General features: G+C 39.3%; 1 protein-coding gene across 4 annotated transcripts in view; it reads right to left on the reverse strand.

The window, feature by feature from the left end:
- Positions 1-18,300, reverse strand: part of TAF1B (TATA-box binding protein associated factor, RNA polymerase I subunit B) — a 70,229-nt gene that overhangs the window by 29,598 nt on the left and 22,331 nt on the right. For all 4 annotated transcript variants that reach the window (XM_032779731.2, XM_032779732.2, XM_032779733.2 and 1 more), the window contains 2 exons: positions 16,433-16,595; positions 11,685-11,784 (listed from right to left, as the gene is read on the reverse strand). In XM_032779731.2, the coding sequence (XP_032635622.1) occupies positions 11,685-11,784; positions 16,433-16,595 (263 nt within the window). The remainder of the gene's footprint in view (positions 1-11,684; positions 11,785-16,432; positions 16,596-18,300) is intronic.

The following is an 18,300-nucleotide window of genomic DNA, read 5'->3' on the forward strand; positions in this document are numbered from 1 at the left end:
ACAGCATACTGCTTGGTAGATAGGGTGATGCAACGCTGAACACCAGCATCCCCTTCCCTGGTGGCAGACGGTAACAATATGACTGATCCACCATCATCATAGCTGTGGGTGCTCCTGGCTGGCCTTGGTGAGGTCGGCAGGGCGCCTTGGGTAAAAATGGAATGACTCCCTGTTATTCCGGCAGATAGTACAGAACGGCTGGTACCGTCTCATCATAGCACTGGAGGCTGAGCTCCATCAGATCCCCTTCTTCCCTTTCATGTCTAAAGAAAAGATTCTGTACTGCCTGGACTATCATAGCAGCAGGAGGCTGGGCTCCTCTCCCCCGCCACCCTTTAATGTCCTGCCTGGACTATCATAGCAGCTGGAGGCTTCCTTCCCCTCATTTTATCTCACTAAAAAGTCAGAGTTTCTTATTCCTACATTCTTTATTACTTCATCACACAAATGGGGGGACACTGCCACAGTAGCCCAGGAGGGCTGGGGGAGGAGGGAAGCAACGGGTGGGACTGTTGCAGGGGCACACCTTAGAATGGCATGCAGCTCATCATTTCTGTGGGAACTCTGGGGCTCTGACACGGAGCGGCTCTTCTCTCTGGTTCTCTAGTACACCTGTCCCATATTCTAGGCAGGACTGACTCTATTTTTAGACAAAACATAAAGAAAGGAATGACCCGGGGAGTCATTCACAGTTTTGTCCATGTGCCCCCGGCCGACTTCAGCGAGGCCAGCCAGAAGCACCCATGACAGCAGCAGACGGTACAGAAAGGCTGATAACCGTCATCTCATTGCCAATTTACAATGGCAGACGGTGCAATAGGGATGGTAACCGTCTCTGCTACCTTGCAAAGGCAAATGAATGCTGCTGTGTAGCACTGCAGTACCGCGTCTGTCAGCAGCATCCAGTACACATACGGTGACAGTGACAAAAGGCAAAACGGGCTCCATGGTTGCCATGCTATGGAGTCTGCCAGGGCAATCCAGGGAACAAGAGCGCAAAATGATTGTCTGCTGTTGCTTTCACAGAGGCAGGATTGAGTGATGACATTTACCCAGAATCACCCACGACACCGTTTTTGTATTGGGATCTCAACTCAGAATTCCAATGGGTGAGGAAGAGTGCGGGAACTATGGGATAGCTACCCCACAGTGCAACACTCCGGAAATCGACGCTAGCCTCGGTACATGGACGCACACCGCCGAATTAAGGTGCTTAGTGTCCCACGTGCACTGGACTTTATACAATCTGTTTTACAAAACCGGTTTATGTAAAATCAGAATAATCCCATAGTATAGACATACCCTTATCTACTGCCCAATCAAGTTTGCTTCTTGTAGAACGTAAGAACTTTAAAAGATGTTAATATATGCTTTAACCACGATGTAATCTTAATTGTGGCACTTTCACAATACACATCTCACTACCCTTCGAAGAAAAACAATGCATTCTTCAATAAAACATAATTTTACCATATTACCTTAAAAAGTGCATGCAGCATTTTAAATTTGGGCAAACTTGCCAAGCAAAGAAAAGGATTCCTGCTCCATCAAGTTTACAAACTAAAACCCTGATCCTGATTTCAACAGAGCTCTCCTTGGATGCAAGAATCTGCCTGCACTGTGTGGATCCAGCTATGCAATAGGGCCTAAAGACTCAGAAAGGGACTGACACATGGAAGTAGAGAATGATGTACAGTTGTCACTGGAGTGGGGAAAGTTGTGGAAATGAACAAACATTTCAACTTAATTCCCAGCAGAGCAGTCTAAAAGAGTTGGTTAAACAGATTTACCTACAGTCAGGAAGCTGCCTGCAATAAAAATGCAAATGTACAATCCAACAAACCTGGGAGACTAGCATATTGTAATATGTCTTTAAATGACTTTTTCAAATTCATAAAAAAAAAAAAAAGGAAGGAAGGAAGGGGGAGATTTTCAAAAATGCCAAAGAGATTTAGGAGTACGAGTCCCAATGGGAGGAGGTGGTCATCCTCAGTTCCAGTCCTGCTTCTGCCACTGATTCACTGTGTATCCTTCAGCAAGTCACTATCTGTTGCAGTTTACCCACCGTACAATGATCATAATAATACTCTATTTTCACAGGAAAGATGTAAAGATAAATTCACTAATGACTGAGGCAAGCTGATATTACAGTGATGAGTGCCAAAGAGTATACCATGAGGAACTGAAGCATTCTGTAGTCAGTGCAGGGGTTGGGATGGCATGCAGTAAATAAGGCATAGACCCACATATTGGAATTATGAGGATAAAAATAAATAGCAAACAGCTGCTTCATTTTCCAAACACCATCCATGCTACACACTAAAAATGGGTCCTGTATTAAAAACATATGTGATCATGTAATTAAAGACTGCACCATAATGCATGCACATAAGGGGACCAAATTAATCTTATAAAGAAACCTCAATCCTGGCATTTCTTAACTTATAAGTGCTTACCTCTGCGAACAAACTAACTTCTAAATCTAGTTTTTTTGTATGTAAGTTACATCAGTTTAACTTACCCATGAATCAAAGCCCTTAATTTCTGTAAGAGTTGAACAAGACAATGCTCAGAAACCTGATTCAAATGGTCTAGAAATACACAGATAAATAATCTGTTAATGTGAAAGCAGAATTGGAATACTGGAGAGAAATAAACTGAATAATTCATAAAATGTTGTTTGTCATTTCTTCTATTCCAGGGGGGCTACCATATGCTCTATCAATTTAATCTAACATTATTAAGCTTCTGTTTTTACTGCATTTTTGCCCACCATATTTTTTGTGAATTTTCCTTCCCTTCACTGGTTCTGGGCTGCCAACATTATTCACCAATGTGAGAGACTTAGTAATCAAGATGAAAAGGTGAGCCATGCTGAAGAGATGAACATTCACTAGCAAGCTGTCCTACAACTCCTCCAAAACAAAAACTGAGAAATATTTAAGCAAAGATTTCACATACATCTATTTTTAATGGGGCCACTTTTAGCCTACGGTAAAGAAACCTAGGCTCCCCCCCGCAATATATGTAAAATAGATGTAAAAATATACATCTGAAGAGAAGACACATTAAGTCATAACATCCACTTGAAATCCTAGAAGGATGACATTAAGCTCCATCTAATTTATACAACCTGCATACTTTTGGGGGAAAAAAGATTAATGTGATCATTTTGTGGTTGTGAGAGTTGTAGATTTAAGTGTTCTCACTGTTCAATCTTTTAACACTGACAGCAAACAAATTCTGCCATTTTTAGTAAAACGGGGCTGCAAACAGCTATGCTAAATAACATTATGGAGGAGCAGCAGCAGCAGCAGCAGCTCCTACCAAAGGTAAGGCCGAGCAGAGCTCTTTGTTTAAGATTGATATGTTATGTGTTCTCGTACAACACTGTCTTTCAAAGGACAGCACAAGTCTTAGCTAGAGGCTTGAGATAGAACAATGCTTAAATACACTTTAAATCTGAATTACACAAATGAAATATATAAATTAATAATTCAAGAGTCTCTGAATACTCCTCCTCTGCCTTTCAGAGCACAAAACACACAATTGAGGTACTATATTTTCAGAGGAGTCCATGGTTCTACATTCTCAAGCAAAGATACTCAGCATAAAAGGAGTAGACTAAAGAGCATGATTATTCTAATGTATTATTTATTACAGTACATTTTAACTGGACAAATCAAACGTTAGTGATACAAAGCCAGCCACTGATTTTACAAAGACACTGTCATGACTAGGATCATTCAGTAAAGTACCTGCTTACCAAATACAATTGGTTAGAACAGGGGTCAGTAACCTTTCAGCAGTGGTGTGCCGACCCTTTGATTTATTCATGCTAATTTAAGGTTTCGCGTGCCAGTAATACATTTTAATGTTTTTAGAAGGTCTCTTTCTATAAGTCTATAATATATAACTAAACTATTGTTGTATGTAAAGTAAATAAGGTTTTTAAAATGTTTAAGAAGCTTCATTTAAAATTAAATTAAAATGCAGAGCCCGCCGGACCGGTGGCCAGGACCCGGGCAGTGTGAGTGCCACTGAAAATCAGCTCGCATGCCGCCTTTGGCACACGTGCTATAGGTTACCTACCCCTGGATTAAAAGCTAGAAGAGCAGCAGGCAAGTAGAGCTGGTCAGGAAATTTCTACTATAATTATTTTCCAAACAGCAAATGCCTGTTTCACAAAATTAAAGTTTTCCATAGGAAAATTTCAATGCTGCTGAAAAATTGATTTTCTGTCAGAAAAATTGAAATGATGGCTCCCAGACTGCCCACCTGGACAGTTTTTTGTCAATTTTACTTTCACTCAGAAGCTGAAAATTTTACTTTGGTTCTCCCAAAATAGAAGTTTTCTGGAAATCTTTTCCCACTAAATCTTTGGTGGGAAGGAATTTCCATTTTCTGGCCAACTCCACAGATATGACAACAGGGCATGTCAACAGAATAAAACTGAGTAACTAAAAACCAAGGAACTTGTAAGCAAACACCATTCAATAGTCTGTGCCTGTTCACCTATCAACTTCTGGAGTGCACTGCAGCACAAGGTATATAACTAGCAGAAAAAACCACACCCCTTCCTATGTTAGAACAATTAGTTGTTTGTCAATGAATCTTCATAAAATGATTTGTTAAAAAAGGAACCAAATGAAAACCTTCTAGTGTAATAGTAATTGCCAAAAAATATTACATATAGAATATAACATTGTTTGTATCTGAATTCCTGTTTAAATCTTCTTTCCCCATTCCACTCTAATTCTTCTTTCTTCCTACTCTTCCTTCTAACCCTGAAGCTGTATTAGCAAGAGCAATTCGAGTAGATGTTCAAGACAACTTCAAATCTACTGTTTGGCAGGATCAGAGTTTGAAAGGGAAGCTGCTGCTGCCCTGTTCCACTGTTCTTAGGTTACTTGCGGAGCTTGGTAGGCCAAGCAGTTTAATGTGAATACAGTGGAGCAAGGAGTTTTGCAAGGGAACTAGGTGATGGGCTTCTCTTTCAAGATTCATTCCTACTGATTGGGGCCCAGTAATTGAGCACTTCCATCTGCAAAGGAAAGAAGAAAGAAAAGAACAAAAGAATAGAAGGGAGAGAGAAGAATAAGGAAAATAATTTAATTTTAATCTGCCCCTTAATCATGAGCTGGAAGAAATGATGGGTTACAGGTGCCACATTTTTAAATTACCATTTTACCCGCAAAAGTGACTCCGTATTCAGACCTGATTTTGTGTGTATATATAGTTACATCTGTTTATGCTATTTACAAATGCATATTTTTTCTGCTTTTACTTTTGGTTACTTGTGCAGAGATACCACAGCTCTGAGAATTTTAATTCTATTACTTCTTGTGCAGCAGGCTTGTGTACTAAATTTGATCAATTAACACTGGTCTACAATTTTTGAGAAGTCGTCTGCTTCAGAGATAAAATGTGGTATTTATTATGTATTTTGATGTGCTGAATTCAAATATGACAATTAAAACAACTGATTGGCTACTGTTTCTAAGATATTTAAGTTTTTACATTTTATGTCTATGTATATTGTGTAGATAGTAGAGTTTTAATCATAAATTGTAAACCTAGGTCTTTTCATGTGTTTATGGTTGCTTTACATGATAATATTTCACCTGTCCTGTTTATGTAACACTTTAAAAATCAGCAAAAGGGTTATATAAATAAAATTTATTATGAAACAAAAGGCAAAAAACTATTATGTACATAGTTTAGTCCTATTCAGTGTCTATGCGGCCCTTCTTGGCTTGTCTCTTATATTCATTAAATGGAGCATCTCTTGTCACTGTCCAGCAATAGTCTGCAAGCATTGATGGGCTCCATTTGCCCTGATAGCGTTTCTCCATTGTTGCAATGTCCTGGTGAAATCGCTCGCCGTGCTCGTCGCTCACTGCTCCGCAGTTCGGTGGAAAAAAATCTAGATGAGAGTGCAAAAAATGTATCTTTAGTGACATGTTGCAACCAAGGCTTTTGTATGCCTTGAGGAGGTTTTCCACCAACAACCTGTAGTTGTCTGCCTTGTTGTTTCCGAGAAAATTTATTGCCACTAACTGGAAGGCTTTCCATGCCGTCTTTTCCTTGCCACGCAGTGCATGGTCAAATGCATCATCTTGAAGAAGTTCACGAATCTGAGGACCAACAAAGACACCTTCCTTTATCTTAGCTTCACTTAACCTTGGAAATTTTCCACGGAGGTACTTGAAAGCTGCTTGTGTTTTGTCAATGGCCATGACAAAGTTCTTCATCAGACCCAGCTTGATGTGTAAGGGTGGTAACAAAATCTTCCTTGATTCAACAAGTGGTGGATGCTGAACACTTTTCCTCCCAGGCTCCAATGACTGTCGGAGTGGCCAATCTTTCTTGATGTAGTGGGAATCTCTTGCACGACTATCCCATTCGCAGAGAAAACAGCAGTACTTTGTGTATCCAGTCTGCAGACCAAGCAAGAGAGCAACAACCTTCAAATCGCCACAAAGCTGCCACTGATGTTGGTCATAGTTTATGCACCTCAAAAGTTGTTTCATGTTGTCATAGGTTTCCTTCATATGGACTGCATGACCAACTGGAATTGATGGCAAAACATTGCCATTATGCAGCAAAACAGCTTTAAGACTCGTCTTCGATGAATCAATGAACAGTCTCCACTCATCTGGATCGTGAACGATGTTGAGGGCTGCCATCACACCATCGATGTTGTTGCAGGCTACAAGATCACCTTCCATGAAGAAGAATGGGACAAGATCCTTTTGACGGTCACGGAACATGGAAACCCTAACATCACCTGCCAGGAGATTCCACTGCTGTAGTCTGGAGCCCAACAGCTAGACTAGAGCCAATCAACAATTTTAAGCATCATTTTCAATCTCAGCGACCCAGAATTAGTAAAGTTTGACTACATTTATTTCAGAAGCATTTTGGCTGTAGAGCAGTGACACATGGGGAAAGCCATTCAAAGCAAGGGAATTTACAGGTGTCACTTAACGCCTATAGAACCTTTATTAGTGAAGATGATGCAAAAACAGCAAAAAAAAACAGCTTGATTTTCAGATCTCAGAATAAGTCTGCACAGCTGTCAGTTTAAAAAAAATTTCTTTTAAACTTGCAAACTGAACACTTTAGAAATGGAATAACTGAGATGAACAGGTTACCATGACCACAACATTTTTTGCAGTGCCACCTCTCAGAGCAGAACCACACTTTAAAGGACTTGTTTTCTTACTTCTGACCTGACAAACCAGGAAATGGAGGAAACTAAATATCATGAATATTTAAATATTTTTATGGAAATTAGATACAACAATGCTCTGGTTAATGATGAAGCTTTATGGTCTCAACATGTGCATATCTAACAGTCACCATCTTGGCCATCACTAGGGCTTGAATTGGGGACTTCCATAGCAGAAATGCTTGAGTCTCTACAGCACAAGCTAACAGACTCACACCCCACCTGGGAACAGAAGGGGATGGACGGATATGGACACACATGCTCTCTGACCGGTGGGTTACAAATTTTCTCGGAAAAATAGGATATTCAGATCTTCAACCCAAGCTATTTTATAAAGTAAAGTAATAGCAAATAGTAAAACACTCATTGGGTTTACAAGTCAAAATTAAAAACAGGGGAACTTCTTGCATATTTAAAAACTCCAAATGAGGAAATGGTTTAGCATGTTCGTGTGTTCATTTTAGGGACATATTTCAAAACCTAGACTACATCTGTGTCACTTCACTAAATTATTTCAGTCAAACTGAAGGTAAGAATTTCAACAGAGTGGCCTGATGCAAGATACAGAACACCAGAAATAAAAAGGAATTTTACTCTTCTGTAGTAGGCGGAACAAGGTAGATAAGTACAGTTCTAAAACTGAGTGATTCATTTCATCAGCCACTCCTAAAAAAGTACTATAATTAGGAAGAATAAATCCACACCTATAACTAAAGAAATACTGTGTAGGTTATTAACTTTCACAGCTTACCCAAACAGTGAATGTTAAGCAGCTCCTAACTTTTCTGCTATTGAAGTTGAGGAAATAGTACATTTATATAGATCATTGATTTCAAAAGATCCCAAATAAACTACATATACAGAAATCACAGTCAGTTACTGAAATGCACTCATTTTTTAGGTGAAACGTGGTAGTTGTTTAACAGCATGCAAGTGCAAGCATACTGCAAAGACACAGCCAAGTTACTATGGCCTTACTGGTGCTGCACTCACCCAAGTGCATCAATAGGATTTCTGGGGGCATATCCCATGGTTGTGTGTGCTGAATTGAGCTGCTCTAGGATACTTTCCCCCAGTGAATTGCAGGACAATTTGTCTGTCCTTCTGGGAACAGGTGGAATTTTGGGAAGGCACTGGAGGATCATCAACATTCCTCACTGCAAGGTACATTGGTTACCAGCCCGATGAAAGTAGCACCCAAGTTCTAGCCTATACCCCTAGACAAGCCAACCAGCCTGGATTTAAAGTACCACCAAACTTGGGTGAGATGGCTTTATATGTGGACAGTACTGGGGAGGGGGGAAGGAAGAGGCTAGGGGTAACAGTCAAGTAAGACCCCAAAATAACTGCAGAGAGACATACCCCAAAAGACAAAAACTCTAACAAATCAGTGCCAACTGAAGCTTTGCGAGGGCATTGATTCAGTACTGACTCAGAGGGGGAAAAGTGACAACTTACTGAGTCACCAAGAGGAGAGGCAGTGTTCTAAGCAATCAAGATATTAAGGTGGTCACAAGTAAAGAAAAATATTCACAGACCATAATCATCACAGCCATCTTTCAACTGTACTTTTTACTATAAATATGTGAATTAGAGAAATGCAAAATCCAAGGGCAGACCCCTGAACACTCAACACTTTGGAAAACTCAGTGATATTTTGCAGTTCAGCCCTACTTTGAATACGAATGAGACAAGGTAGATGAGATAATATTTTGTATTGGACCAATTTCTGTTAGTGAAAGAAACAAGCTTTCAATCTTACACAGAGCTCTTCTTCAGGCCTGGAAAAGATACTACGAATATGTCTACACTGCAGTTAGACATCCGCGGCTGGCCTATGCAAGCTGACTCTGGCTCTTGGGGCTTGGGCTAAAGAGCTGTTTAATTGTGGTGTAGACATTCAAGGCCGTCTCCAGGATCCTCCCACTTCACAGGTCCTAGAGCAAAGGCTGCAGTCTGAGCCCAAATGTGTACACTACAATTAAACAGCCACTTAGCCCGAGCCAGTTGGCATAAGCCAGCCACATGTGCCTAACTGCAGTGTAGACATATTCTCCTCACAGTTATTGGGGCATTTAGAGCACTGAATGAGATATACCACATGTTGTGATATGCATATGTAGGACCCATGAATCTTAAAAGGTTTGTTGTGGGGGGTTTTGATCACTGTAGCTGTGGAGATATGTTTGCAGGTTCTGCATCTGTTATTCTGGCAGGGTCTGGTGCTGCTCTGAGCTGATGTGCCCTGGTCTGTAGGGAGACCTTGCTTCTCATGATGAGCTTGGCAAGGTTGGAGAGTGTTGCTTGAAAGCTGATTAGGCCTCAACTGGAGTACTGTGTCCAGTTCTGGGCACTACATTTCAGGAAAGATGTGGACAAATTGGAGAAAGTCCAGAGAAGAGCAACAAAAACTATTAAAGGCCTAGAAAACATGATCTATAAGGGAAGGTTGAAAAAATTGGGGTTGTTTAGTCTGGAGAAGACTGAGGGGGGACAAAATAACAGTTTTCAAGTAATGTACATAAAAAGTTGTTACAAGGAGGAGGGAGAAGTATTGTTTTCTTGAACCTCTGAGGATAGGACAAGAAGCAACGGGCTTAAATTACAGCAAGGGCAGTTTAGATTGGACAAAAGGAAGAACTTCCTAACTGTCAGGTAATTAAAGCACTAGAATAAATTGCCTAGGGAGGTCGTGGAATCTCCGTCATTGGAGATTTTAAAGAGCAGGTTAGACAAACACCTGTCAGGGATACTCTAGATCAGAGGTTCTCAAACTCTGTGGGGGTGGGTGGGGGGAGGGCGTGGTGGGAGGCGCAGAATGAAGCTTTACCCACAAGCAATGAATAAGTAGCAAAGCTGATTCTTCCAGACATATCAGGTCCTCAGATGTCGCTGTGCATTTTGACAAATTTCTGTTAAAGTTGTTGCCATCTGTACATTAATCAGTTTGCTACAAAGCAGTGTGCACATTTAATTGTAAGCATGGACCACAATCGCAGTTTTGCTTTTGCTCTTATTACAATGGATCGTTGGCTCATCCTGCCTTGAGTGCAGGGGTCTGGCCTAGAAGACCTCCTGAGGACCCTACTAGTCTTATGAGTCTATGGACTAGGAGTGTGTGATCAAAGGGTTTTTTCCTGAGAGAACTTGCTTCAATACAGGGTATTTGGGTGGCCTGTTCAATGATGCAGTCTACTTCTCTGGTGAAGTGTTCTTGTTTGGTGACAGTGGTTTTAAGTGTGTTAAAATGTGCACCCCAGACTTCTTCCTCAGAGCATAATCTGGGCTGACTGCCTGGCTAACATATTTCTTGAATCAGGCAGAGCAGGGAATTGAACCATGTTCCACGCAAGGGCCTTAGCCAACAGGTTATTGGACATTCTGGGATATTCTGGTCTCTCGCCTTCCCTCCCTTGTTTTTTGGGGAAAGTCAAAAAAGATCTGTTTTCTTTCTAGGTGGAAAATTTTTCATGAAACAAAATTCTTGTTTCCAGTTAGCTCTTGTAATACCTTCCTTGGTAGGGCAACAATGGCCAGGTACAGGATGTTGTCAAGTTCTCCTTCCCAGGGGAAAGGGAGGAGGGAAAGAAACCACACACAGAGAAGCCACCAATTTCTCTAATAGTCATCAGGCAGAAGAGGATCTGACTGTGCAGTGCCCTCAAAGAGAGAGAATCCCATTGCTAGAAGGGGTATGAGGCAATAAGTGCTGTAGATGTTCTACAAAGTGGGCCAAAGGGGAAATGCAGCTAAGTCAAGCAGCAGGGAGACTATTTTCATATGGACAGAACATATTAACATGAACTCTTTAGCAAAATTTACATTCTTAAACTAAACACTAAAGAAGAAAAAAATCCAATAAGTACAGCAAGAACACATCATACTATAAAAACTGATAGAACTTGCTTCCAAAGAGAGGGAGATTTCAACTGAGTATTCAAAGGATATTATGACTTTATGGGAAAAAGAGCCTAAATTCTATTTATGTTTTCTGCATTTCCCAAGAGATAAGAAAACATAATATAAACACTTGACGGTAATTAATCATTGGGGCAATTTACCAAGGGTCGTGGTGGACCCTCCATCACTGACTGTTTTTAAATCAAGATCAGACATTTTTCTAAAAGGTATATTCTAGAAAGTATTTTGGGAGAAGTTCTATGGCCTGTATTCTATGAGGTCAGACTAGATTATCACAATGGTTCTTCCTAGCTCTGGAATCTATGAGAAAAACCTGTTCGGAACTTATCAAGTTATCAACCTAATTATTCTAATTTAAATATGAAAGTAATCAGAATAATTTGCTCACTGGCTCCTGCATGACTACCAGGAAGCAAAATAATATCATAACAAAGGTAGATTCACTCAAATTGTCAGTACCATAATGCAGGAGTACAATATACCATAAGATATGTAGCTTATTAAATAAAAATAAAAGGATAAAAGTCACCTCTACACGAAAGATCTTGAGATCAGCTCCATACAATTTCATCTCTTCTGGAAAACACTGAAAAGCATTCAAGTAAGGAATGTGACCTTCTGTAACAAACCTAAATAAAAAAAGAGTTTAAGTCAAATCAACATTTAGTTTAAAGCATCGTATACTTGTAAAAAAATATCAGAGGGGTAGCTGTGTTGGTCTGGATCTGTAAAAATGGCAAAGAGTTCTGTGGCACCTTATAGACTAACATGTATGCATCCAGCGAAGTGGGTATTCACCCACGAAAGCTCATGCTCCAATATGTTTGTTAGTCTATAAGGTGCCACAGAACTCTTTGCCACTTTTTTTTAAAATGGCACGGAAAAAAAAAATCAAGATTGACGTCTTAATTTCAAAGTTAAAATAGCATCAGAATTGAAATGCCCAAATAATTCCAGCTAACACTGCGTCCTTCAAAATTCTGCATTAATACTAAAAAGTTGTCTGTTCTTTAACAAGAGAGCTAGATTATTAAAATTCAAGCTCAAAAGTGACTCTCAGATAAAGTTAGGGCACTGAGTTTACTCTAGACATGTTTATATCCAGCTTTCTCTGCACATTCTCTATACAATCAATTCTTACGAACAGGTAGAATATTTTAATTCAAATATTTTCAATATTGGGCTATGCTCTTAAGAAGACAGTAAGTACACTTTTATGATAACACAGTTATAGAGCTATAGCATTTTTCTCCTCAAATCCATTACATACTTAACTAAACACAAAAGGAGAGTTTAATATTTCCACAGTAAGTATGCAGAGCTCGTGCAATCAGGGTCATAGAACTCTTAGTTTATATGTAACTAAATCAGACAACCATCAATTTATAAAATGCATTTATTTTAGATAAATGTCTAAACACACTTTGGATTTTTAATTTTTTTAAAAATATGGTGGAGCGGGAGGAATGAGGGGAGGAGAGAGTGGCAATACCATAGGCTTTTTCACATAGAGATCACAGATTCAAATCAAGCCCATCTCAGTAGTGTCATCTGCTGGCTATTCAATAGCTCACATGAAATCAGTTGTGGTCTCAGTCTAGCTCTTAGTAGGCAACTGTTTAAATAAAAAAAATACCATAACACTTACCAATATCTAGTACCCAGCTAGACATTATCAGCAAACAAACAAGTTTTGAATCGAGAGGGAGACTGAATTATCCTCACTCTAAGAGGTGGCCCCTCCACGTCAGAATTAAGGCACATTAATGGAAACTTTATACTACCCAGCATGAAGCTAAACAGCAGGCTTCAACCTAGAAGATTATCAAACCCATAGGTTTCATGAATGCTAAATTCACTACACTTTCTTAAAATCTCAGGATTTTTAAAATAGGATTCCTGGTAGGAAGTGATACTCCGGTTGGTATGAATGTTGCACAATACTTTTATTACAAAGAGAAAAAACAAGAACATTAAATTTCCTGCAGGAGGTTTAAGACATAGTAAGATACAGCATAGGTTTTGGCTGTACAGTTAGGGAAGATTTTTTGGTTTATTTTTAAAATACACCAGTACCAAGTACGTAAGTCACACGGATGACACACTTAGACTGTTTCTACACTAGAGACCTTACAGCGAAACAGTTGTACTGATGCAGCTGTGCCACTGCAAGACCTCCCATGCAGCTGATCTATGCTGACAGAAGAGAGCTCTCCCATCGACATAATTAAACCTCCCCCAACGAGCAGCGGTAGCTATGTTGGCAGGAGAGCATCTCCTGCCAACATAGCACTGTCCACACCAGCACATCTGTCAATGTAACTTATGTCGGTCAGGCGAGACAGGGGGAGGGGAGGGTTCACGCCCCTGAGTGACATAAGTTTTACCAACAAAAGTGCTAGCCCTAGTCTATCCAGACAGGAATTTGAGCTGTATCAGACATACCTAGATATCTGGGCAGTTACCTTAATTCAATAAGCAAGAACAAAAACAGCAAAGAGCAGTGGTTTAAAAAAAAAAGAAAAAATGAAAGAAGTCACTGTTGTAACAGAAAATGCAATGTTGATTTTAGAAAAGGGCACCAGGAACTTGGATGGCCCAGTATTGAGATGACATATTCCTAAAAAGTCAGTGCCTGTTTGCAAAATTTCACTGAACAAACATGCGTTACTTCTCTTTGTTTAAGCCCTGGCAGACAGTGTCAAGGAAGTAAAAGAAAACACCATATACTAGAGGGCAGAAATAGAATATCCCTTCCTTCAACTCACTTTTATAAGTGAAAACAAAGTTAGAGAAATGACTAAACAGGCATTCCTTAACAAGATTTAAGTCATAGAAAAGAAGCTACTTGATGTATATTACTTGCTATTTATCAACATTCCATTTAAGAAGAACTACTGTAAGTGAATGTCAATTACTTCCTATGACTACACTCTCTGACCATTTTTTTGAGATCTGGAATTTAAATTCAAAGTATAGTTAGAACTACAGTGTAAGTTTATGCTGAATTATTCTAGAAATACTAGATTCAAAGTGATTTTAAAATGAAGATACAATAAATAAATAGAATTATTGCAATATTTGTAACAGTTTTAATGTGATTTTAGAAAGTTATCTTGCCAAGTACTTCCTATTCTGAAATTCTGTGCACTCTTCCATCAATTTAACATCACTGATTCACAATAAGGAATAAAATATATAACCAAAATGTCCTGTCCACACTGGGATCAGAATGATGCAGATTTCCGGACCAGTATGGACAGTACAATCCCCTCTCCCTCCCCCACCCCCAAAGAACCGTGTTAGACAACTGCACTTCAGGATCCGTCTATATTTGCTGGGGCAAGATGTATTTTGATACAGTTTAAACACAGTACTCACTAAACATGGTTCTACCTATTAGAACTGTTTTTAAAGAATTCTCATAGCCCTAGTATAAAAGACCCATTAAAAGTTGGACACTTATAAACTAAGGCTAAGATTTAGTCATGGATATTTTTGGTAAAAGTCATGGACAGGTCACAGGCAATAAATAAAAATTCATGGTCCACGACATGTCCATGACTTTTACCAGAAATACTCCTGACTAAATCTTTACTTCCTGAGCAACGGCCAGTGTGGCTGGCCGTAGGTACCACCAGAGCAGCTGACCCCAGGTCACTCCAGCAACAGCCGGTGCAGCTGGCTGTGGGGTGCCTGAGCAGCTGGCCCTGAAGTCAGCCACACCAGCCACCGCAGAAGTCACAGAGGTCATGGAAAGTCACAGAATCCATGACTTCCGCGACCTCCGTGAAAGAATCGCAGCCTTATTTATCACTCACAGCAGTTAACCCAAGTGACATGTTCTCCATTCTAAATATAGAGAATATCACAAATACTGCAATGAAGGTAAACATTGCGTGGGAAAATATCCAATTTTCGTATGACACCTACTCCAAGAGCCCATGTTTGAGAATACTTTTTAAAGCAGTTCTAATATCTTTTGGCACGTCCACACTCATTTTATGAAGTGTTGTTTAGAATTCAGAATAAATTGTGTTTAAACAAGGTTTCAAAGACTTTTCTATTGCAAAAACAGATGGGGCTTATAGTCTCTGTCCATTTAAATATGGTAATCCAAGTGTGGATAAGCCCTACGTCCTGTGTACAATGTGAAAAAAAGTAATATGCAAAGGCCCAAAACTGAAGTGCCACAAACTGGTTACAATTTTGGTCTTGCCAACATAGCTAGATTTAGCCAGATTTGGACTGTATTACTGTATTATTCTACAGCCACGTGAAGTCTACCATGTTGAAATTGTAGTCTTACTCGTTGAGAGGAATACAAAAAATAAACAGCACATTGAATGTTAGTTTAATGGCACTAAAAATATATATATTGCTATTTGAAACATATGTAGGAACATTTTTAAAATGTCATTTTTAACCACAGTGTCTCTTTAAGATGAGTTAATTGCAAGGTTATGTACTGAATGCACCAAATAACAATAAGAATAGTTTTGGTGCTGTAATATAAATCCCTTAGAAACTGTCTGGTTGCCTGATGTGGTGCACAAGCACATATCACAGGGGATAAGGAGTAGTCAGCTAACTACCACTTTGGGGGAAAACCAAAAAGAAAAACAGGTGGAGCATTTAGCATGACTATTATTCTATTGTTTTAAATATTCATGAACTACCTATAAAGAACTAAAAAGGCAAGCCTGAATATTAGCATAACTTCTGGGCAAATTTTTTTCCATCAATTTGGTCTGCCATTGAGTCTATGTCTATATTTTATAGCATACAAAAATGTGTTAAAAAGACAATTATTTAGGTCAAGCAAATGAAAGCTAGAAAATGCCAGATTTATGGTTTGTATTGCTGCTGATGTTCTGGCAGTAGCACAAGCCTGTATCTTTGGAGTATTCATTTAGTTATTAGGCAGACCATGAACATTCTCCTCAGGAATACAAATGAGAGACGTGAAACTGTAATATTTATCTATTTACAACTCAACTAAATCTGAAAAGAAAAGGACAAAGAAAAGGCACTTCTCCAACACTAGGACTTTCTCCCTGACAAATTTCAGAACACTTGCTGCAAACAATAGTGCTATTAGAGACTCTTAAAATATGGTTGCAAGCATCTTCTATCATGGAAAGTGTGAGGCAAACTAAATATAGGATCACTACCAGCTCTACCTATAATCCAACTAATTAACAAGCAAGCAACCCAAATTAAAAAAAAATTCATTACTTACAACAGCAGCAAATATTTCACAGAGACTATTCATACCTTAAGAGATCTGATAATGTCACTGGTTCTCTCAGCCAGAGTAGTGCAATATAGCAGAATGAAAGTGTCATTGGCATAGACATCCTCAAGTTCCCTTTTTTCCTCTTAAGTAAATACGAATCACCATCTACTGATCCGGAGCAGACAGATGAGGTTTCTCTTGCTGATGGAAAAAAAAAAAAATTACATATAAAATAACTTTGTAGACAAAATATGTTACACTGAACATGTAAATATGCAGAGAACAAGAGAAATTGATCATCCAACAAGCTGTGTTTAGCCAATAGTGGTGGTTTCAAATCGAAGCTTTGGCATTAGTGTTCTAAATGGCGTAACTCTCAAAGTACCTCTTACTGCAACACAAGAAGACAAGCTGGCTGAGAACCAGTGCCAATGTAGCTACACAGACTTGCTAATAAGACATCAGGGTAAGAAACAAATACTTGAGGAGCTGGGAATAGGTGACAGGATGGATCACTTGATGATTACCTGTTCTGTTCATTCCTTCTGAAGCACCTGGCATTGGCCACTGTCAGAAGACAGAATACTGGGCTAGACTGACCTTTGGTCTGACCCAGTATGACCATTCTCTAGAGGAAATTCCCACTGGCACACCAGAAAAACTGTGTGCGTCGCCTCAATCTATACAAAAATGTTAAACCTTGAAAGCACCATTCTAGCGAGAACAGTGTTTAAACTTAGCTCTCTAGAAAGGTACTAATACTTAACTCTTATACAGCACATTACCAATATTAACTAATTCCTCACAACATCCCATGAGGTAGGAATATGTATTATCCTAATTTTACACATGGGATATCAAGGAAGAAAGGATAAGTGATCTGCCAAAGCTGAATGTGTCAGAGTTGGGGATTAGAACTCAGCAGTTCTTGGCTCTCAGAAGTGCCCTCATAACAGAGAATTACATTTTTATCTCAAGTATCAGAGGGGTAGCTGTGTTAGTCTGGATCTGTAAAAAGCAACAAAAAGTCCTGTGGCACCTTATTGACTAACAGATTCATAGACTCATAGACTCATAGGTCAGAAGGGACCAATATGATCATCTAGTCTGACCTCCTGCACAAGGCAGGCCACAAAACCCTACCCATACACATTTATAACAACCCCTAACCATGACTGAGTTATTGAAATCCTCAAAATTGTGATTTGAAGACCTCAAGCTGCAGAGAATCCACCAGCAAGCGACCCATGCCCCACGCTACAGAGGAAGGCGATGTACTGGAGCATAAGTTTTCATGGGTGAATACCCACTTCGTCAGTCTGATGTATTCACCCACAAAAGCTTATGTTCCAATACATCTGTTAGCCTATAAGGTGCCACCAGACTCTTTGCTGCTTTTTATCTCAGACATTAAAGATGTCGCAAAGACATTTAAAATAGAGTGATCAAGGAACTGACTCCACAGTGCATGCCTGGTAAAAACTGGCTAAGTCAATAAAGAAGCTATCCTACAACATCTACTGTGTACGTGCAAGTCACAGAACAAAAGCATGAACCTCAGGTAATCCTTTCAGTCATCAGTTTCACCTTTTATATGTATAAGCTGTGTCTACAGGGGGCCTCATGGTTGAAACTTCATTGCTATATATATAGCTTGATTAAAAATAATCCTCTTGTTCTATTTGTAGCTCTCAATGACATAGCACCTTTCATTTGTTCTAGGTTATAAAGGGCACATTGCTCAGTCAGCACTAAACCTGACACAACATACAATTAAACATAACAACAACTTAAGAATTTAATAGGCTTCTCAAACAACAACTAGACTACACTAAATGGAATGTTAACCTATCAGCTTGCTGAATAATGAGCTATTATCCCCAGATAAACATAACAAAGATAAAAT

The sequence above is a fragment of the Chelonoidis abingdonii genome, chromosome 3 (assembly GCF_003597395.2).
Source record: "Chelonoidis abingdonii isolate Lonesome George chromosome 3, CheloAbing_2.0, whole genome shotgun sequence".
Lineage (NCBI taxonomy): Eukaryota > Metazoa > Chordata > Testudines > Testudinidae > Chelonoidis > Chelonoidis abingdonii.